Genomic DNA, 22,641 nt, shown 5'->3' with positions numbered 1-22,641 from the left:
ACGGAGGGATTTTCTTTTCGAATTTAGATCCCAGGAGAACTTGTAACTTTTTTTTAAATGGGACACCCTTGTTATATTGAAAACGGTCAGATCCCAGATTTCTTTACTCACGTCATATGTCAACTCTGACGTGGTATGACCTGGTTTTTCTCTGCAGATAGTTTGACAGTTCCAAAGGGCTGCACATGTATGAATGTAAACAATGGCTTGTCAAACGTGTTTGTCATCTCAGGTGCAAGTCAAAGTGCATAAAATCAAAACGTTGTGCAATATTAGCATTTGTTTCTCTTTGAAATAAGATGCACATATGTCATATACGACATTAAAGTCCCTTTAACAAAATACAAAAGTACTATCAATGCTATCAGACTACTGTAAGGATGTATGTAGGAATCTTTGAAAGATAGTGAACATTGCTTCTCTAGTTATTTCTTGTGGAACCACAGGCTGGGCCACTAAGAAGTTGGTTATGGGCTGCATGTGCTCCACGGGCCACCATTTAAATAGACAGGGTCTAAGCCAGTAACTGAATATAGACAAGCCTCCAGACTTCTAACAAATACCCAGTTGTATTACTGAAACGTTTTATTTATATTAATATTCATATTTTTCTTCAATAGTGACATTTGTGTGACATACTGACTCCAATCCAATCCAGTTCCAGATGTGTTACTACCCTACCTACACAATATTTGAAAATATAATCTAAATCTTATATAAATATAATATAATAATATAATTAAATATAATAATAACATGCAGTTTGAACAGTAAACTCCGTGGTGACAATGCAACTAACATTGCCTGTTAAAAAGTGTAGCTACTTGAATGCACCATTAGGTGGCGTTATAGTAGCAAGCTGACAAATGTGTGTATTAACAAGAAATGTTCCGTTTTAAAAGAGGCTATGTTAAAACATTATAATTCATGATGCCACTACAAACCGAACTTCATCATAATGTGAATCAGCTCGGCGTCTCATCTCATCTCTACTGTGTGCTGCTTCTATAATTTGACTAAGTCTCTGGAGAATGAGGCGGAGAGGGAATTAAAAAACCCTGAGTGAGGGGAGGTGGGGGGCGTGTGGTGGGTGTCAAGCAGCAGGAGTGTTTGGGCGCACACTGCATTTCTTATCCTTGCTGGTTCTCTCAGCAGACAGTAGCTTCTCTCATCCCAGTCTCCTCCTGACCCATCATCAGAACAGTTTCCTGAAAGAGGAATTGTTGTGGGTTTGAAAGAGAGAAAAAGGGGGGGTTGAACCAGGAGAATAATACCTGACGTGTTTGCCTCAGCTACCAGCAGCAGACGGAGTCCCTCCAAACCTACACCTACCAACCTACCGGCGAGGAAGCTGCCTGCATCCGATAAGGGATCTAGTCCACAAAATCAAGTGTGGAGGGGGTGTGGAGATTACAAGTAGAATTGGAAAGAGGGAGAAGAGACACCGAGGGAGGGAAAAGGTCAGGGACACGGGGGGGTTATCGCACTGCCAGAAATAAGGAGAGTGTCTACATAAAGGTTTTGGCAGACGAAACCAAGGAGACGAAGTGAAACAGACCAGCAACCCCTGCTCCTCCACTGACTATTTTTTTACAAGGACAACTGGATTTTTAAACATTTGAATCTTTTTTACAGAAACAATATTTGTGCTTTGGAGAAGTCCAGGCAACACAGTCTACATTTTTGACCGTGCGTAATTTGGAGAGTTTATCACCGCGCTGCGTCAGGATGCGCGTCAGTCCGCTTCTGGTCTTCCTCTGCCTCCTGTGCGCCGGACGCGCTCAAAAGTTCTCCGCTCTCACGGTAGGAAGAACCACGCAAGTTTGAATATCGGTCTTCGATTTAATGTGATGTTTTTACATTCCACGCATAAAAGTTTACACTCACTGACAAACTTTTTTCTTCTTCACAGTCATGAAAAAGTCAATCTAAACCCAGCCATAGTCAACCGTGTGTCCTTTGATGGTCTTTCTTTATCAAAAATGTACAGTATGTCGGAATCATGAATACATATCGTGATTTAAGTGCAGTTTTAACAATTTTATATCCTATGATGATTTTAGATGTAATCATTATAAGAATTTTCAGATGTCCCTTATTTTTCAGAAATCAAAGCACAAGAACATATTAGAAACCAATGTATTTTACCACATAAGGGATAACTTAAGATATCATCAAACAGAGAGGTTTACAATGTGAAATGTTGTGAAGTCTAGGTTCCTGCAGATTGTATCTGAGAACCGGACAAAGCTACCGGCTGGTCTGTTTTTACCTCCCTGCAGCATCTTGGCTCATCTGCTCCTCTACCAATTAACTCTTGTACTTGTAAGGGCCCTTAAGAGACTAAGGTGCTAGTGTCAGAGGGTCTATGGCACCAAAAGAGCTCGAGGTGCTAGAGTCAGAGGGTCTGTGGCACCAAAGCACATGACGTTGTTTACAAGAGTAAAAAAAATACACCATGTCCACTTTTCTTCAGGTTCAGAAGAAAAGGCATCTACAAAGCAGATGAGGGAGAATTCATGGCCACAGTCAAGTGCAGGTATCATGGTGAAGAAGGAATAACAGAGAGCGCGGAATGTGCCCTGTCAGAGGCTTCCCCCCCATGATTTAGAGTTTGAAGTGACAACCTCCTCCTCCAGCACCATTATTTATGATCTGGGTGAAGATGCTTTAATATCCAACTGGAAACAAATGGCCATGAGTTGTTAACCTGCAGGTGAAGGGTCGCAGATCTTTTCTCCCTGATGGCGCTACAGAGCTGTGGAATGTGGGAAGTGTTCTGGGTAGATGCTCCCCTATATTTTCAGCACGATACACCATGCACATACTCTTTTGTGTATGTGTATATGTATATTGTTTCCTTATTAAAGGGTCCTGGGTGGTAATATTTACTCAGCACAGAATACAGCTGTCTGTGTGGTGTGCTTTGATATGGCACAGGCGAGGGTGCACTATGCTGTGGACGTGACCATAAGAAGGAAACATTTCTCCACTGTGGTTTATTAGACCTTTATTGGAATAGCACATGGGGCACTTCTAGTTTTATAGAACATTGTGGGTGATTAACGGTTTATTGTTTGAATGACATTGCCGGTTTGAAGAGAGTGTACCCGTGCCATATTTTAGCTAAAGCAGGCAGTAAAATATATGGGATATTTGCTCGGATTAAATTATAAACCAGACGTTGTCTGTCATTTATGGAAGGAAGAAATATAGCGCGAAAAAGATGAGAGAACATAAAACATTGGCTGCCCCTTTTTCAAATGTGCTGAGCTATTTTAGTATAACTTATGGGCTTCATCGCCCACTTTTGTAAAATTGTGCACCTACCCACATGGTCACATGATCATCGTGGCCTTTCACAGCACCTCTCTTTCTTTTTAACATCTTTCATAGCAATTAAAGGGCTTTTCCTTTGATTGAGTTAGTAGCCTGGTTAAAAGCTGTCACTTTCTTCCCTTTCCACTATGCTGGAAACTAATGATCCCCTTTGCATCCTATAGCATCCATGTAGGAAACTCCCACCAAGGCCATTTAACACTTTTGCCACGGCTCTCAGCTGGGGCCCCTATTGACCCTATTGGTCTGCGGTGTGAGGGGCCTCTTTGGGTGCTGGAAGCGGGCCTCCTAGCCCAGAAGGCCCTTATCAGTCCACAATGTGCTCTCTGCTGGAGGGTCACCTCCTTCGTACTCCATTCAATCCCACAATACAGCAGAGCCAAGAGGAGGTAATAAGATTTGATGTGTATGCTGGTTGGTCTTGGAAAAGAAAAATTTCCCTTGCACTCCACCCGTCTCGCCCTCCCTCGCCCGTCTCTTATTCTTTTGCCAACCTCTTGTATTATTTGAGCAGATGCAAAAAGCATCATCCAAGAGAGGTCAAAGAAAGAAAGGGGGTATAATGAAAGGAAAGAGAGCAAAGTAAAGAGAAAGAAACGCAGAGAATGAATGAGGCAGCTGGCTGGAAGTGGAAAAGAAAAGGATCTAAGCAATACATGGATTTGAGTCACAATATGTGTTCTGTCTTGTTTGAATCTTTTGTATGAATTAGGGTGGAAGCTAAAATGAAGGTCATCCAGTTACTCCCAGTTACATCCAGTTGCAAGGTTTTGCTGTGCACGACAGTGATGCTGTTCTGAAGAGGCTGGAATGAGACATCAGGGGAGTGTCAGGGCTCTAGCTTTGCCTCACCTCTCTATCACCACAGGACAAACACACAAAGATGGGCAGTAGAAGAGCACAGGTGGAAGAGGTCCTCAACACACCATAGTCCCTTCACGCTCGTTACTTTCACTGATCTTCAGATCTTTTGCTGCAGTGGTCATCTGCCTGACAGTGGATCTGGGTGGTTGATTTCATGGGTGGCCGATTCCATTGCAAAGAACTTAAAGAAAAGTGCTGTGTTCTTGGAGACTTTTTATAAACTAGCAGGCGTTTGGCACATTCTGTTATGTGTGGGACAGTGGACATTTAGCAGGACGCTGGGCTGCAGAATGACTCTGCTTGAGTTGTCAGTCTATTGCCTGGCAAGGGCTGATATTGATAATGCTGGTGTGGTGTGAGCACCCGGGTGGTCAGTGTGGACTGTGGTGAGGCTATAGCAGTCGACCACCGAGCACAGCTGGACATACTTAGCCACCCCCGGAGCCGTCACTGGTGTTGGAAGATTGTGGACCTTTGCAAAAACCCGTCCTCAGACCAGGCTGTCACGCCTGCTGGACTTTATGTGAAGGGGTGAGCCATGAGAGACAGAGTGGAGGGTGAGAAGAGGTCACTGCCGCAGAAGGATGTCCTAATGAGTTTGGGGGGACAGGGAAAGAGGGAGGCAACGGGAGACTGTCAGTTAGATGCAATGATGCAAACAAAAATTTTTTTTTAAGAGACCAAGGAGGGGCAGGGCGGTGTTACAGCAACAGTTTGTTTATTTGTTAAATAACTAGAGTATCCAACTCAAGAAACAATATGCTTCTGTAAAGATAAAACCAAAGTGTGTATTTCAACAGTTAAAATCAAAGTATAGTCCTTTAGGTAACAGGTGCTTAGTTGATGAGATCCCAATGTGGCATCTGTGTTTCACCAAATCATTAGATGAATAAAGTCTTCACAATAATCACTGTCATCTTCCTCACAGATGAAGTTCCAATGGCCTCCCCACTCTCAGAAAAAAGCATAACTGTTAGCCACTCTCATCACTCTTCCCACTGTCTGACAAGTGTAACACAGCACCCAACACAGTGTCAGGATACTTTTATTTCATTCAAATGCATATATTATACAACAGTCAAATCTTTAAAAAAAATCCAAAGAAGAAAAGGCATGTTGTAAAATTTGATTCAGTCCAAAAGACTCATTTTCTCTCCCTGCGGCTGCTCTTCCAATGTGTTTGAACGGGCCTCGCCTATCTGATCCCCCATGAAGATTTATGAGGAGGGTTGAAAGAGTGGGTTATACCCCCACCCCACCATCCCAGGGCAACACCCCCTTTCCTACCAACCCTCTTCCAGGTGCATGTAGCCCTGAAGCCCTACCTGTCTGAATGCTGAGTGCTGCCACCAAAACCTCATCTCTCACTTCATTTGTAAGATGTCAGACACAACAAATCTTTTATTGCTGATCAACCCGCCCTCCTCCTGGATACATGCCTTTGCTTCTTCTACCCTGCCATGCCCTTTCTTTTCATAACTCATAGCAGATTTTTATGGCTTAAGCTTTAAGCGAGGGTTTTGATTCTTTGCTTTGTGCCACAGAAAGGTAAGTCCACAGTGTGTGTGTGTGTGTGTGTGTTCGCATGGGTGTGAAACAGAGAAAAGTTGCGGAGGCCATTCAGGCAGATTCTGGAACCGTACATCCACTGAAAAAAACTGAACAAAGCACGAAACGAAGCAAATGTTTTCATTATAGGAGAAGACAAAAAAAAAATCTGCGTGGTATTTATTTTTGGATAAACAGCACCTGCATAGACATGGACACGGAGTTTTTCCAATCATTTTTCCAGCGAACTGCATAAATCATGCCAACTTTTTGAAAATCCAACACTCACTGTAGCAGAACAAAGCTCCTTGACATCTAGTTTATTCAGCCATTCATTCATTCACTTGCTTTTTCATCCATTTGTAGCAGTCACAGCTTGTTGCCACCCCAACCTTCACCGCCCCCCCCCATCACACACACACACACACACACACACACACACCACCACCACCTCATTGTGTGGCCTGGCGAGGAGATTTCATACAATGGTGGAAGATACAATAGTGGCATTGACACAGGTGATCCGATGCATTCAGCCAGGAGTCTCCATCCCTGTTTCTTTTTTTTTCATGGCTAAAACATCCTCGGGAAGGATTCCAGGTGAATACCTGTGCAGCTGTTGGTACAGACAAAGAGACGACCAAGTGTCAGTCAAGCCCTTTAGACAAAGACAAATCACGGCTGCACCCTGACAGGCCTGCAGTGACACTGGCTGTCCTTGTATTGTGCGTGCTGTTAATCAGTGCTTTATTGTGTGTTTCTGACGGTTATGAACATCTGATGACAGCTTAAAGGCTGAATTAATGTTTTGTATGAATTTGGCAATGTTTGTCCAGTGTATTACCTTTTTGATTAAACATATTTCCCCGATGCAGACTCCAACATCTAGTTTTCTTACAGAATCACGCCTTATGTTGAAGATCAAAACGTTTTGGTGTGGAGGTGACTGGTCCCCAGAAAAGGCTAATCAATTGTTTTCTTTTCTTATCTGCTATTTTCTTACCTATGCAGTTCCTGCGGGTGGACCAGGATAAGGAGTGCAACATGGAATGCAGCGGAGCTCCTCGCAAACCGCTGTGTGCCTCCGACGGCAGGACCTTCACATCTCGCTGCGAGTTCCTTCGAGCCAAGTGCCGCGACCCCCAGCTAGAGGTCATCCGAGGGCCATGCAAAGGTTAGGTCATGAGTCACACTTCAGCACAGCCTGATGCTCTCAAATGTGCAGCGAGGGTCGCGGTGGAAACCTGTGGGTTAAATTCACTTCGGCATAATTGATTTTTTGAGCGCTGGGTGGATGAGTGGGGTTGACACACTGAGAGTGGGTAGGAGGGGGGGTGTCCTTCTGCCTGACTGGTTTCATCATTTCACATTTCACACCCATTTGTGCCAATGAAAGACATTCATTTGTCAAAACAATCCATCTGTTTAGATTTACTGATTTTATGCTTTTGGGAATGAATGGTCTCATTTTCAGGATACTAGATGTAAAGCTGTACATGTGTGAGCAATGGAGGCCTGGAGATGAAAGGCAACATGGGAAGGAGAGCCAGTGAGGTCAGACAGCTCACAGACTCCCTCATTGTTGTCGTTAGAAAGAAGAGCCCAGAATCCTCTCACCCAACCGTTCGCCCTAACTCTATACTAGTTAGTTGCTCTACAGACCGAGGACAATGCACTATTCCCTACGTGTTATTTTATAAGATTGCTAATGCAGAGGGTGTCGTGAGCAAAAGAGTTGCTTAAAAAGACGTCTCATTTGATGGAAATGCATTCCACGCCCATGCTGTGTCTCTATGGCAACGTCTCTGAGCGGACATCTGGATATGGCGGACAGCGCCGGGACACAGAATAGAGGATTCCAGCTAGGAAGCTGAAAGGGACAAGGGTCTATGAAAGTCGTTTTGTATGCGTCAATAACAGTGGGTGTATAAGTGTTTGGACCCCCCTCTGCTTCTGGACAGCCAGAGTGAAAGACACAGCAGCAGCAGCCGCGTCAGCACCCGAAATAAACCAGAGGGCAGATCTGCCTTAGAAGCACAGAGATGGGATTGTGTGTTAAGGATGCTGAGACTGGCACCACATTTGTTTTCTATCACTGCGCTCAGATGATTCAAGTGTCCTGTCATTTTTTCCAGTCAGCTTTTTTGGTCAGAGCCCCCTGGAGAAAGACGATGGTTTTGGGTTTTTCCACCGGAGCTAACTTTAGCGTAACTCACTTTTCTGTTTTCCCCCATCCGGAAACACCCAGCATCTTTCCCCCCTCTCCTCTCCTCTCCTCTTTCTCCAGTGACAGTGTGACACACACACACACACACACACACACACACACACCAGACCCAGACCAGAGAGAAAACCGGGCACATTTCCATGCATGTGACTAATGGACAGCCCATTGAAAGACTTGCCAGCGACATGCAGCCTCCTGACCAAACTCAATGTTTTAAAACTTCCAAAAAACATGAGTCATTGTCTTAATGTGATTTGAGCCTGACAGCCTGACGAGCATTTCGAGGCAGCTTATGTGTCACATCGAGTTTCTATTAAACCACCTACTGTCCCACATTTCCTGAGAGTTTGCACAGCTGGTGCTGTTAGTCAGGTGAGATGGGGCAGCTGTGGATTGACAGGATGAGCAATGTCTCTGACAGAGCGATGTGAGTGCAGTGCCCATTCATGGAATATCCCTTCCCATTCAGGGGAAAGTGAATGGGAAAGTGGTGTAAGACGTTTGGACATCGGTGTAGGTAAACATTGTTTACCTCTCCTTTATATCAATGACTACTTGGAGGAGGCTGGAGTGGGAGATGTTCAATGTTTAGGAGGAGTGTGAGACAGACTCGGAGACATTAAGGAAGGGTCAGCTTTTCCTTGTGCATCAGCCCTTTTCTTGAGTGACTGGAATGTTCTACAGTAGCAGCATGAGCTGCTTCGCTCAGTAATGGCTTTACCACCAGGCATTGTGCAGGCTTGCCTGACTTGCTCCTAATAAGACCGTGGGTGTTGGTTCTATTCCCAGCCACACAAGTATCTACCGCCGCTGAAATGTCTTGAATTGTTTCCTCTCCGTCTCTCCCTGCATTTCGCTTTCATTCTTCATCATCTGTGAGATTCAACATCTTTCACTGACTTTTTTAAGTGTTGGTTTCATAGTTGTGCGGCATAAGAAAATAGTTGAGCTGTGGGTTGAACCATGGGTCTCTGTGATGTGTAGTGATTGTGGTGATTTGTGGTGCTCCTCAGATACATCCAGATGTGTAGCAGAGAAGAAGTACACAGAGCAGCAGGCCAAGAAGGTCTTCCCACAGGTCTTTGTGCCTGTATGCAACCCTGATGGTACATACAGTGAGGTAATGAAACAAATAAAACACCCATAAACATAAAATAACAATTTTCTATTAATTTGTGTTATTATTAATGTATTTAATGTGAAGGCTCCTTCATTATTAAATTAAAATAAATGTCATTTCTGGTTTAGCATGTGTTGGCTTTGTGTTTTTCATACTATTTTGATTGCAGGTTCAGTGCCACAGTTACACTGGATACTGTTGGTGTGTCACACCCAATGGCAGACCCATCAGCGGCTCAGCAGTGGCCAATAAAAAGCCCCGATGCCAAGGTGGGTAAAAAAAATCCCCGCAACTTGTCTCGCAATGGTAAACTTTTGCTGTAATAAGCAGTTCACTGCACTTGTGCAGACATAAAGTTTTTCAATAAGCCCCATGTTTGACATTTTAAATGGCAGATTTTCAGTCATGTGGTTTGTGTAACGTTATGAAGCAATGATGATGCATCGAGATGCAGTATAGCGTAGCATGACATTCTCTCTGTGTTTGTGTGTTTGGGAGTCCTGTGAGAAAATGGTCAGCAACTTGACTCGCGGCCACAGGGTTTGAGGGCCACCCGAGGACTGAGCGCTGTCCAAGGCCTGGAGCTGTGGTGTAAATAAGCCTAATAGAAAAACCCTTGCTGCATAGCTGAGCAACTAAATGAAAGTGTTGAATGTGTTCTTAGAGGATGGTGTCTGCCAAACAATCAAATAACCAATGCCACATGTCATCCCCGCGCTTCTCTGTGGGGCTGCCACGGAACTTTCAGCTTTCTCAGAATAGTCTAGCAGCACTGGTTAAAACTGCCCGGCTGAACAGATATCGCTGTATACATTCAGTTTAAAAATGACTTTACGTCACTCAAACACTCAAAATTAATTACTTTTATATAGTTAATAGTTATTTGCCAATGTGCTTGTTTGTTCCTGTGTCTCAAAATGAGGCCAAATATTTATAATCTTCTGTCTCAACATAAAAAACTTGTCTGGTGATGAATATCTGAGTTGATTTCAACTTGTTTTTTCAGGATCCAAACAAGAGAGGGCGACCACACGAGAGCCAGGTAAAGCAGGTGAGACTGCAAATCGAGGAAAAAAACACTTTGAGAGGCATAATGACTCCTAATACGTGCATGTGTGCTTCCACGTTTGTTCATGTGCATGTGTGTGTGTGTGTGTGTGCGTATTTACTCGTGCATGTACATCTCCGTATTCATGTGTTCCTCTTGCCTGTTTTCCTGCATCTGTGTTGGATATGTAGCAGGCAGGTCGCTTGTTACAGCTTGTCTCCCTAATATTTTGTCAATGCAAGAGCGAGTGAGCTGCCTGAAGGCTGATATAAAAGCAGGCTGTTATTGAGTAACAAGTCTTAAGAGAGAAGCTGTGGTGAGTTTTAATGCATACCGCCAGCGTACAGCACCTATAACCGCCTGTTGTATTTACCAGGCAGCCAAACATCCAGGAGGCAGCCAGAATGGAAGAACAATGACATCAGAAACTCTTCTCTAACTTTTCCTCCCCTTTGTCTTTCGTTCTTTTGCAGCAACAGACACAAGGAAACATTTACTCTTTATTTCTCCTCCATATATTGATTCTGTCTCTCATCAACATAAACCTTCTTCCAGACACAGAACCACTATGTTTTCCTCCGGCTGCATTTAGAGATTATTTGTTGAACTGATGTGATTTGTCATTTCAGTTGATTCCTTATATGGTCGTGTGTGTGTGTATGTCCGTACTGTATGTATGAATATGTGTTTGAGAGAGAAACGTGTGTGTCCATCCTCCTGTGTTTGTCACATAGGTTATTCCCCGTTAATGTGACATTTATGTTTACATTACCTCTGTCTCTGTAAACAGTCTTGGATATGGTGTCTGCCTGAGCCCAGCCATCTCATTACACATAGATCATGTGGGAATGCAAAAATTTGAGAGAGAAGCAAGAATTGTAGTTGAGGGAATAAGGAAAGAAGGACATGGAGGGGGGTTGCGGTTCAGTCTGAACTGGTTGAATAAACAGAGTGGTAAAAAGCAGAATAAACTGTAGTATTGTGGTGTGCCAGCACTGAAAATAACAGTGATTGTATCAATATTTTCATTTCGCAGAAGCCTATCAAGCATTTTACAGCAGCCATTGCAACACTTTTATTATTATAATATTTGGTAAAGTTCATACATAAACCTTTTTTTACCATAAACCCAATTCTGGTGCTTAACTTGACAAATTAGCAGCTGACGACGGACAAACAGCAGTAAAACTAATGCCATTTGACCACAAATGGTGTGGGGCTTTCCTGGCAGATGCTAAAGGAGGTGTTACAGTCATGTAAAAGGCTGCAAAGTAAAGAGAGGTCACTAGTGGTTTATAGTAAATCCAAATCATAAAGACACTTTTTCAAATGACATTTCCATCCGTTTAGTGAGCTGAGTAATAACAGGTCTGCCTCAGTCTGTCATGCTTATATATTTTTATCCACTGAGCAGATGAATGGCTGGCACAACAAATACTGGATGTAAAATCCTGATTTTGCAATGGAGAATTCTTTGTTTAAGAAACGAAGTTAAGCTTAATCCAGTGACTGTATTAGAGATGCCCTGACTCATGCATTAACAGAGCTTTACTTTGTGCAGATTGAGTGACCCACACTGAGGTTAACCACACCTACGGCCGTGGTTTTACCCCTAAGCTGCTCAAAACCTCAGTCCCCATCTCCCTCCCACCACAAATCATACAAACAGAGGCCAAACAAACACTGAGCTCGATTCTCCCACTGTTAATTTGTTCATCTCATACTTGGCTTCTGGGTCCTTAACCCTATGTGTGTGTGTGTGTGTGTGTGTCCCACCTTCACACAGCTTTCAAAACTAAAATGCAGGCAATGAAAGGATGGAGAAGATCATCGGGGACCACTGATCCTCATCCGCTCCACATTCATTAAAACTGACCTCAATCTGTCTTCAGTAGCGTAATGATCTCTCCTGTTGCATGAAGCAGTTATGGGAACATATGACCACTATTTTTTTCTTCTTACTCCAAGTCACCACTTTCATCGTTCAACTCTCACGGACATCTCTAATTGTCATCACCTCTACTTCTGTCTCCGTCCTTCTTGGCCCGGGCAATGTGCAAATCTCACATAGTTCAATATTCTGTAATCTAGCTTACTCTCGTAATTGTAGTCTCCTTGCAAATATTCTCCATTCTAAATGCAGATGAGACTGGACTAGTGGTGGATCCACATCCCACTGCAGATGAAGAAGGTGAGCTCTTTTTTTTTTTTGTCAAACTGTGAGCTAAAATAATGTTTGATCTTCTGTCTGTGTTTACTGAGACGCCACTGACTGACTCCAAACCAAATCCTGACCTTAAAAGGGAAAAAGAGCCTCATAGTTAAGGAAAGCCTTAAGGAAAATATGATTGTAACACATTTTTATATTGAGAATATTTAACGATTCCTAGAGAGAGAGAGACTATGTCATTTTTGTTGAATAGCACCACTGTGGCCAATTATAAAATATAGGTTCATGCAAAAACAGTTTATTATGTGTGAAAGGGTATTAATGCTGTTAATCAGTTTTACTTTTACACAGTTGGAGTATTTTTTATATTATATAACATTCTTACTTGTCATATTATACATTTATTTTATTTATCTCTGATGTACAGCACTTTGTTTCAGCTGTTGTTGTTTTTAAAGTGCTTTATAAATAACGTTGGATTGGATTGGATTGGGAGTATTAACTTAGTCCAAATTGCTAACACTTTATTTTACAGGTACTTTGTACTCTATAGTACACTAAAAATAGTATGGTAATAATTTGTAATAGGGAAGTAATATTATGGCAATGCCATTGTATTTCTGTAGTAATCGCCATTAGCTTGGTAATAATAATGGACAATTTTTAATATCAGTATTACAGTAACAGTAATTCTCATTATCATTACCTGAATAAAACTTTGGAAATAACTGTAATATTAACCTTTTTTTTATTAATACCATAATATTACCACACTTCTATAGACAATTCTGTAAATATGCATACATATATATATACATACATGTATACATATATATATATATATATATATATATATATATATATATGTGTGAGTTTTTGCCAAAAGGCAGGTTTTCATCTGTCGTCCATGTGTGAAAAGCAGGATAAGAATAAACACAGTTACTAGACTGAATTTGCAACTTGTCAAACATTGAACATTAATAGAAGCTGCCATGTCAACAGCAATGATAATACAGGAAACAACAACTTCAAAGTACCAAAACAAAAGCAAAGATAAAAACAAACGACTGGACAGAAATACACAAGAAAACAACATCCTACATTTCTCATGCAGTGAAGAAAATCAATCACTGTCACTTGGGCCAAACAGATGTTGCAAAGTTGCATTTGAGCCCTGTTGTATTTTCCATGGACTGTTTTATGATTTGATGAGATTATTTGAAAAGACAGATTGAGACCCGTAGTTGCAGTTTACTTACTTCTGTTTCTCCTGCTGTATTTTTATGGACACAACTGTCATATGTAATTTATTCTGCATGTCTACAGCAGCAGTATGAGAGACGATAACCTTGATGTGCTTTTTACAGTCTGTGAGTTTTGGAACCAGCAGGTTTGGCTCACATATAAACGAGTGTGTTTTCAATTGAAGCTAATAAAGCTGTCTCGGTGATTTCTTTCAGACATCATTTCCCAGTACCCCACTCTGTGGACTGAGCAGGTTCGCAGTCGACAGAACAATAGAACCAGAGCACCATGTGAGTTTCAAAGACCACTTTTTTCTTTAATGAAGGCGATGGGGTGTTTGCAAACCTCAACTGAAAGCACGCTCTCTGTTTTTCCTACTTGTGTGAGCAATCATGGTTTGAGGCTTTTCCTGTCTTTTAAGGACAGATGGTGGCTTGTGAAACCAATACATCTTGGTGTTGGAGTGCAGTAGGCTTTGAGGATCTGCTTCTCTGTGGTTCTCTCCATTGCGGCGTATCTTTAATTATCAGCACATGGCACAAACACAGGATGTCCTATTCTGTTAGCTACTCCATTCTGCTCTCCTGTTGAACACATGCTTGTTTGCGTTGTACAGATAAGCAGATTTATTTATTTTTTTGTGCACTTGGAGAAATTATTTTGAGCCCATCTTAAAGATGAGAACCCTGTGTGCATATGCGCATTTGTGTGTGAATCTCATTATCATAATTTACAACCAATAAAAAAAGCCTGAGAAATGCAGCATTGATGGATTTGATTACCATGTGCTCTTTGGGCTATTGGGGTGAAAAGAAAAAAAAAAAACAACAAAGAGAGCCCATACGGAGGAACTGGAGCGAAGCAAGTCGGTTGAGAAACCGGGGAGGCATTTCATTTGGTCTCTTTTGTGTGGGTAAAGATCTCTAATGAAAATAAACAAAGAAAAGGCATATCCATAATCCCACAGTAGCTTCCGAGCCTCGAGGCAAGCACCAAAGAAAGGGACAGCGTGGTGATGAAAGCCTTCATAGCCTGAAAAAACCATGAGTTTAATATTCAAATCTCTGTTGGAGAACCTCACTCCAGAGATTCAGGCGACTACGCACAAAAAAAGTCTGATTAGATCCTGGTGGGGCTCTGCAAAGCCCCGTCTTTCTAATGAAGTTCCTAGAGCACTGCATTTTTTCCATGTGTAAACATATAGATCCCTGCTACTTTACCCAGCAGTACTGAGTCACTGTGTGTAGGTGTGTGAAAGCAAAAGTCTGGCTGACCACCGTTCTGCTTTTGTCCCGTCTGTTTCTTTCTCTGTCACACACACACACACACATCCACAGAGGGCAGTTGAGTGTCCAAATATTTACTTAACTTGGGGCATAGGGAGCTGTACGTAGTCATTAGCCCGTTAATGTCCGTAAACAGTGCCACGGGGGCCTGATACAGCAGTCTACACACACTGTCTCCAAACACTCATCCTCCTCCTCTTAGTCGTCCTCCTCCAGCTCTGGGATTTTGTAGCATTGTAATGAGAGCGCGGCTGTGAGCACCTTTCTTCATTCAGCTGAAATCATTTGGTAACACTTTACATAAATAACAACGTCATAGTGTGATAATAAGGAAATACTATTACAGTAAGGCTAAAAATAAAACCCACAGAGCCGGGTCATACTTTAATGTGATTAATGTGACCACGAAAGTAAAAATGTGTGTGAGACAATCCGCTTAGAGATCTGCTGATTTCATTTTTAACCTGTGACTCCTCTCTTCAGCCTCATCATGTGACCAAGAGCAGCAGTCTGCCCAAGAAGAGGCGAGGCAGCACAAGAACGATGCTGTCTTCATACCAGACTGTGCCCATGGAGGACTGTACAAGCCGGTCCAATGCCACCCGTCCACCGGCTACTGCTGGTGTGTGCTGGTGGACACTGGTCGCCCCATTCCTGGCACCTCCACCAGGTGAGAGAAAGTTCACCCGTGCAATATTTGGTGGCTTATCTTTAATCTACTTTTCCCCAAATTTGCAGAGATTTGTGGAATTTATTGCTCTGTTCCCTTTGGCAAACAAAGCAGCCGGTTGTTACACAGAGAGGGTAACTGATCATTAGCCACGTTAACACAGCAGAATGACCAACTGACAGGGAGGCTGTCCAAACTGGATGACCCAGTTGCATGACCATTGTTGGCTCACTGAATACTAAGCATCGTCTTGCTCCATCGTCTTCTGAGGCTTCATAATTATGCAAAATTAGTCACGTTAAAGCTCCGGTGCACAATGAGCAGTGACATCAGACTTTCCCCACTCCTCAGGTGAGCGTGAGCTTTCTGAACGCACAACTCTAGATTCCTATTCCAACCGTTTGCTACCATCTCACCATCTGGCTTCACTAGCATAGCTGTTATGTCTCTGCCTTCCCTTTGGCAGTTTTGACTTAAAACACATCGCTATGTGTGCATTTATATTTAAAGGTTTAGCACTACAGTCTTAATTAGAGGAAAGAGAGGCGGGGGAAAAGGAAATCTGACTCTGACTTTGATGCTCAGAAAATGCCCATAAGTGTGACATTATCATGCAGACAGACATGGCCACCACTGATGAGACAGAGCAACTCAGTGGTTTGAGAAGCAGCAGGTCAGAGGTCAGTCAGACTGGCAGAGTGAGGCGCTGGTGCACTCTTATTGAGCAGGGAGGCTGGGTATCAAATTAACAAGTCTCCAGGCAGAGTGCCAGACACCACATTAGCACACATATGGAAGCATGGACTTTCCCCCCTTCTCTCTCCTTGTCCCAGAGCAGCTTCTGCTCTCTTCACACAGCAGCAGTTGGGACTTCATCAGCTCCACAACAAGGGAGGCTGTGAAAGCTTCCTTGTGTCCCACGCTCTCTGACAGCCTGTCTGCCTCTCTCCCTCTATCTCACACTTTTTGCACTGCCCCTCCTTCTTTCTGTCCTCATACCAGCTGCAAATCCTTCCCCTCTTCTGGAAGTCTTTCACAGCCTCTGGTTTGCCACATAACAATTATTTGAATCCCAGAGACTGAACTGTTAGGGAGTAATTGGAAAACATGGGGTTTCTCTCTTTTATCATTCTGGAAAAGACTGTTTAAGACGTCTTTATATCCACTTCAACTTTGAATGAATTGGCGTTTTCTCACATGGTGTGTTCTGTTACAGGTATGAACAGCCAAAGTGTGATGGCAATGCGAGGGCTCACCCAACTAAACCCAAGGACCATTACAGAAGCAGACATCTCCAAGGTAGGTCTCCAAAGACTGGACCAAGAAGCAGCAAAGTAGTAGACCTCAAATTGCTGCGGTGCCTCCAAGGTTGTGATAACAGTGTGTGTGTGTGTGTCTGCGTGTGTGTGTGAGAGAGAGAGACACTATAAGCACTGGTGGTCAAGGAAATGCTTGATAATGAGTTGAGGATTACCAGATACTGCCCCTCACTGGTCAATAAGCAAGGAGACAGAGACGGATCGGGGGCAGGATTACTCTTAAACTGACATGGAAGACGGAGGATAGTGGGACGATATCATGGAGGAGAGACAGCAGGGAGGAGAGGTGGAGATAATGGATAATAGGATGCCAGAGACAGGTAGTGATAGAAAGACTGACAACTGTGTAGATAAGTAAATTGAGGGCAGGAGGGCACTTTGGGATGGGGTCGGTTTAGTTGCAGGTGAGACTGTGTTTGCTTTGATAGATAACCGTTTGCTTGTCTGGATTTGACACTTTAAATTGTGAAAACATTGTATGTTTGAGGGCAATTTACAATTAGATAGAGAAATGAAGTCACACAAATGTCACAATAAATTGAAATAGTCGAGATAATTTCGGCAATTATCTAAAAGCAATTAATTCACTTAGAGGGCTGGTCACTGTGGTCGAATGGCTTCACAAAATAACTCAATTTCACATTGCAATGTCTGTGTTCTACCCACACCACTGGTCTCTGTGATGCTATGAGACCACCAACAGTCCCTGAGGCAGTGATTCCCAAAGTGTGGGCCACGGCCCCCTAGTGAGCCATGGCGGTACTGCAAGTGGGCCGTGAAAGGTCATTGGCTGCCAGCCATTTTCAATGCAGTGGCCGAATTGACATCTATAGCAGTCAATGGCAGCCAATGAGTTAAATATAAATAAATAAAGATGTGTTTTAATGATTTAAAGTGCTGTAAAGTATGTATGATAGATTTGAAGAAATGCATATAAGGAGTAAAACATAATTTATCTGACCTAGTATAGCAGGTGTTACTGTATTTGTAAAATCAAAATATGTCTGTTTTTGCACCGCGTTCGACGTGAATGTGAGCGGGACTCTGAAAATCCGCCCTCCAAATGATTCACAATTTTGTGCCGCTTATTTGCGATGCGTCTGCTAAACGCCTCAAATATTAAACTGAGCCCAAGCTGTGATTAATTTTTATATGTGCATCAAAATCCATGTTTTTAAGCATTTCAGGGGGTATTATCTGCCTGTTAAAGGCTTCTTTATGTTGATGTTGGGTTTAATATTGTGGCATTTTATCTGTATTTGGAAACCTATTGTTATCTGAAGCATCTGTTTTAATGACAATGATAAATGAAGCTCTTTCTCAAACTGTATGTTATAAGCAACACAGTTTTACAGTGCAGTGAGTGCCGTCTGTTCAGCTTTATTTTCATTACACTTATAAATTCTCAATGGTACATGTCATCCTTATTCATTTGTGTCAGTCATCAGGCATGGCTGGCCATAAAACCAGTGCAAAGTGAAGTTATAGCTTGCAGGTGATGCTGACAACCAAATCACAGTGTAAAGCTGAGTGCTGCCTGGCAAACTTGCCTTTTTTGGTGGTTTTGGTAAACATGTTAATAATCCAGCAGCGGATGAACAGAGCTGCCACTGTTTCTGTCCCATCCATTACTGTTTATTTAAGAGTTTGCCAGACCAGAGCTGTGCTCTCTGCTCGCAGGTGCTGCGTTTAGTAGCAGAGCAGCACTCAAGGACTTTTGTATCGTGTGTATAAAACAGTGAGATTGGCTGTCACAGATGAATGTTCCTCAGACCAATACATGCTCCTGGTCTTTGCCTTCCAGTGGCAGCACTGGTAAATATTTTTACTAATCTATGGAGCAGGGAAAATGACACTGTGGCGGAAAATGCAACTATCCCATGAGAAAGACCATAAGCCCAAAAAAACACCTTCATAAACACTGTGCTGTGGGACAACAACAAAAAAACCAAACAGCAATCAGCTTACACAGTCACTCATACAAGTACACACACTTCATTGTAAACATTTAAATGAAACCTGCAACATATCACCCAGGTCTCCAATTATTCTCAGAAAATACAGCATCTTATTTTCTCTCTGTGAAATTGCATCAACAGCTGTAAACCCTGTTGCTGCAGTATACGGAGCTGGGATAATTATAAATGTTGCCTTCTTGTTGCTGCAGCTTATTTGCTGTTGCAGCACAGGTGTTGAGAGGTTTATGGGGGAACGAGGCAAGATAGGAACAACTCGCTCTAAAAGCAGCAGGAGAGTTAAGCAGTATATTCAGCTCTCTGCACAGAGCAGACTCATGGGATAGCACTGAGGCAGTGCTGACAGGACCCTGACCCATATGGCTGCATAGAAAAACACTGCTTCTGTCTGACACTAACACAGGGTCACACACATGCAAATATAAAGTACACTTTCCGACCAAGGGCACCAGAATTATGGGGGTTTGTGTAGAATGGCGTAGATGTTGAGATTTTCAGCAAGAAAATGTAATCACTTGAGGCTTTTCTCAGCTCGATTCCACCCCGTATCTGGTCAAATGCAGACATTACATAATTATAATCATTGCAAAGTAAGGCAGCAGACGTTTGCTGCCACAGCCTTGAACTGAACGGAAAATGGCCAGACTCAATTTCCTCTGAATGGCAGCAGGAACATTTGTGTCCTGCCCTTCAGCGAAACAGTGCCCAGACAGACAGAAGCTGATCCGTCCCGCCCCCACAAGAAACACTCTTGCTGCCAAGAGGGAAGGACTGTACCCTTAATGGTGGCTCCCCAATTTGAATGAGCTGCAGACATGCTTGAATTCCTGCAGCATTATGGAAAGGACATATGCTCTCATTGAAAAACACTGAGCTTCATGTCCAACTTCCATCCCACAAATCTCTCTACAGTCAGGGGCCAGATAAAAACACTTTGCCTTCTGACGGTGCAATTGTGTGGCTGTCTAGACTCATTTACCACAAAAAGCTCAGAAAAGCACCAGTTTGGCCATTGACAGGTAGGTCAGATATTTTACTGGACTCGGGCCTGGGAGGACCCACTAAAACTTAACTACAAGTCTGTTCAGCATGTAAAGGAGACTGGAACATGTGAATATTTTAGTCCTCAGCTTGGCGCAGGTTGCCAGAGCCCTGTGCTACTTGGGAAAGGTGGAGTGGAGGCTGGGTGCTGGGTGTTTACACCGATGCTGGTCGCCACCTGTTAGAGAGAGGCAAAGCATGCTATTATCTGCAACACAAGAGAATCTGGCCCCGCAGGCCTGGGCCATAAAAAGAGAATTTCTTGTTCTCTGCAGGCAGAAGAGCAGAAGGAAGTTAACCTGTGAGAAAGCAGAGGAGAGCCCAGAGGAATCCAGGAATCTCTCAGGCTTCCATTGCCTTCAGCTCTTCCAGAACAACCTCTGCATCACTCTTGTGGCCTAACAGACAATTACTATCATTAGGGTCATTCCACTCCAGTTGTCCCTGATTTTACCTTACCTTTTCAAGCCATCAGTCTGCATGAAATAATGCTTTTCTGTCAGTTTTAGTCGGGCAGTTAGTGATAGATTTACCCTCATAGGATGATGGGTTAATTATGTCTGATATTTCAAATAGTAATCACACCACATATTAAAGATCGGCTGCTGTGGCTGTTAATCTCTGATACATACCTTTAAATCAGACATCAGTCAGATAAAATCCTATAAGTCGAGACTCTATTTGATCCCCTTGATGTGTCAGGTGAGTCTCAGGTGCTGAATGGACCCTCTTGTCCATACATACAATATTCTGTGACATCTTCTGTGCCCCAGGCTGTCAAAACCACTCAGGGGCCTCCAGGATGATTGGCAGGGAACTCTCTTCCTGCTCCACATGAGGGGAGGTCTGACACTTTATGGGAGGGAGTTAAAGACAACTGTGAAAGTCTTGTTTGGGTATATTTTCTCCTCTGCTGACTTTATGTGCTGTTCACATTAAAACTACACCGGCTGTTACGACGTCCCTCCCCAAACATGTTTTCAGGACACCTATGACAGCAGCATTCCACCCTAACACACATGTTCAATGCTGTAATGCACATTTTTTCTGTGTTTGATGACAATCCTTGCTTCCAAATGAACTGTATACGCATCTGTGGTTTATTTTCCAGGCTGTCCTGGGGCAAAGAAAACAGAGTTCCTGACAAGTGTTCTTGATGCGCTGTCAACAGACATGGTGCACGCTGTCACAGATCCAGCGTCAGCCGGAAGGTATGTCGCAACAGTATACCAGTGGGCTCAGTCATTTACAATAAGGCACAAATGGACAATTGACTGTATCTAATGATGTCCGTCATTTAGGATGGCCGAGCCCGACCCCAGCCACACCCTGGAAGAGAGGGTGGTCCACTGGTATTTCAGCCAGCTGGACAAAAACTCCAGTGGGGACATTGGAAAGAAGGAGATTAAGCCTTTCAAACGCTTCCTGCGCAAGAAATCCAAGCCAAAGAAGTGTGTGAAGAAGTTTGTTGAGTATTGCGACATCAGCAATGACAAGGCGCTTTCACTGCAGGAGTTGATGGGCTGCCTCGGGGTGACCAAAGAAGATGGTGAGTAGAACAATCTTAATCAAATGTTTAGCAGTGAAAAAGCAATGGATTTCCCTTTAGGCTGCATCTGTTTGAAATAATGAAGAATATTTTTGTAGTAGTCTTCATATTGTGCCTGTTTACGTATCTATCTGTTTTTATATCTCACAGCAGCCAAAGCAGGAGAAGGCGTATCCTCCAGTAAACTAGTAAGTTAATGTCTCCTCTCAAAATGCATTGTTCAAGCTCTGTCAGTGATGACATATTCAGGAATGTCATTAAAAATGTTGTCACTTTAATTCCCTCTCCTCAGAATCAGTCCAAGAGGCAAGGCTAAGCCCACAACTGAGATTTCCCCTCCTGCATGGAGAATGTGCCCTCACCAATCGGCAATAATGGGAACCATAGTATTTGCACTTTGTACTTTAAAAGAAATGTAAATTCACTTTGTAGAAATAAGGTATTTAAACAGACTGCTGAATCTGTGAATGATGTAGTTAGCTTTTTATGTCCTGACAAACAAAAATGATTTAACACATACAATGTATGTGTCCTTTGTGTATCTAAAAAAATGTTGTTTTTTTTTTTCAAAGTTGAACAAGTCTTATTGTTTGATGTTTCATTTTTGTGCCCCTTCTCCCATTGTACCTGTCCTGTCATATTAATGATGTTTGAATCACTGCTACAATAATTTAGATTGATCATGTCCTGAAATATAGCATCGTTTCCTGTGCTCTGTACAGCAGTTTGAATGAATGTTTTTCATCATTAAATCATAAAGAAAAAAACATCCTACATCACATTTATTCATTGTTTATTAGAAATAAAGAACTCTTTTGTAAAATGCTGTGCTCTTTGAGTCAGCCAGTCTTAATGTGCCTAAGATGATGAATCAGGGATTAGATTCTCTCTCATCCAATTAGTCTTTTATGTTTTCTGTTCCATTATGTAAATGTTATAATGTCTGTTATTTTGTTTTTTCTTGCTGGATCTTTAATAAAATACCTTTGTTTGTCTTTAGGAGCCAAGTATTAGTCACACATAGCAAAGGTCGTGTATCATCCCCTTTTAAGACAGCATGCCAGTTCCCCTGCGGCATAATTTTAGAATGGGAAAAAAAACCTGAATGGTATTTATTTCTGTTCTTGTCAAAGATTCCCCATGTAGACTGAAGACAGATAAATGGACTTATCTCAGCTGTTTGTCATGTGAGTGCCCGTTAAAAGGGCGTTATATGAGCCAGTGCATGTGTATCTGCAC

At 42.7% G+C, this 22,641-nt stretch overlaps 1 protein-coding gene across 4 annotated transcripts; it reads left to right on the top strand.

Moving 5' to 3' along the window:
* Positions 1-1,105: 1,105 nt before the first annotated feature.
* Positions 1,106-22,176, top strand: smoc2 (SPARC related modular calcium binding 2). 4 transcript variants are annotated; one of them, XM_058652363.1, is made up of 13 exons: positions 1,106-1,803; positions 6,763-6,925; positions 8,992-9,098; positions 9,268-9,367; positions 10,105-10,149; positions 12,257-12,337; positions 13,777-13,851; positions 15,331-15,517; positions 16,734-16,816; positions 20,965-21,064; positions 21,155-21,402; positions 21,556-21,590; positions 21,695-22,176. In XM_058652363.1, the coding sequence occupies exons 1-13, from the start codon at positions 1,729-1,731 to the stop codon at positions 21,716-21,718; spliced, it is 1,323 nt and encodes a 440-aa protein (XP_058508346.1). In that variant the 5' UTR covers positions 1,106-1,728; the 3' UTR covers positions 21,719-22,176. The 4 variants fall into 4 exon arrangements, with proteins under 4 accessions (XP_058508346.1, XP_058508345.1, XP_058508348.1 ...); XM_058652362.1 differs by having other exon boundaries at positions 1,108-1,803; positions 21,553-21,590; XM_058652365.1 differs by having other exon boundaries at positions 1,109-1,803; positions 10,105-10,140; positions 12,290-12,337; positions 21,553-21,590.
* The last annotated feature ends 465 nt before the right edge of the window (positions 22,177-22,641 follow it).

Source organism: Solea solea, chromosome 15 (assembly GCF_958295425.1).
Source record: "Solea solea chromosome 15, fSolSol10.1, whole genome shotgun sequence".
NCBI lineage: Eukaryota > Metazoa > Chordata > Actinopteri > Pleuronectiformes > Soleidae > Solea > Solea solea.
Note: the sequence above shows the minus strand (reverse complement) of the source record. Positions and strands in the feature narration are given on the sequence as shown.

Excerpts from the sequence above, each read along its gene's own strand:
- smoc2 (XM_058652362.1), top strand. The coding sequence starts at position 1,729 with ATGCGCGTCAGTCCGCTTCTGGTCTTCCTCTGCCTCCTGTGCGCCGGA. Across the intron at positions 1,804-6,762 it reads AAAAGTTCTCCGCTCTCACG|TTCCTGCGGGTGGACCAGGA; the intron begins GTAGGAAGAACC and ends TTACCTATGCAG. Across the intron at positions 15,518-16,733 it reads ATTCCTGGCACCTCCACCAG|GTATGAACAGCCAAAGTGTG; the intron begins GTGAGAGAAAGT and ends GTTCTGTTACAG.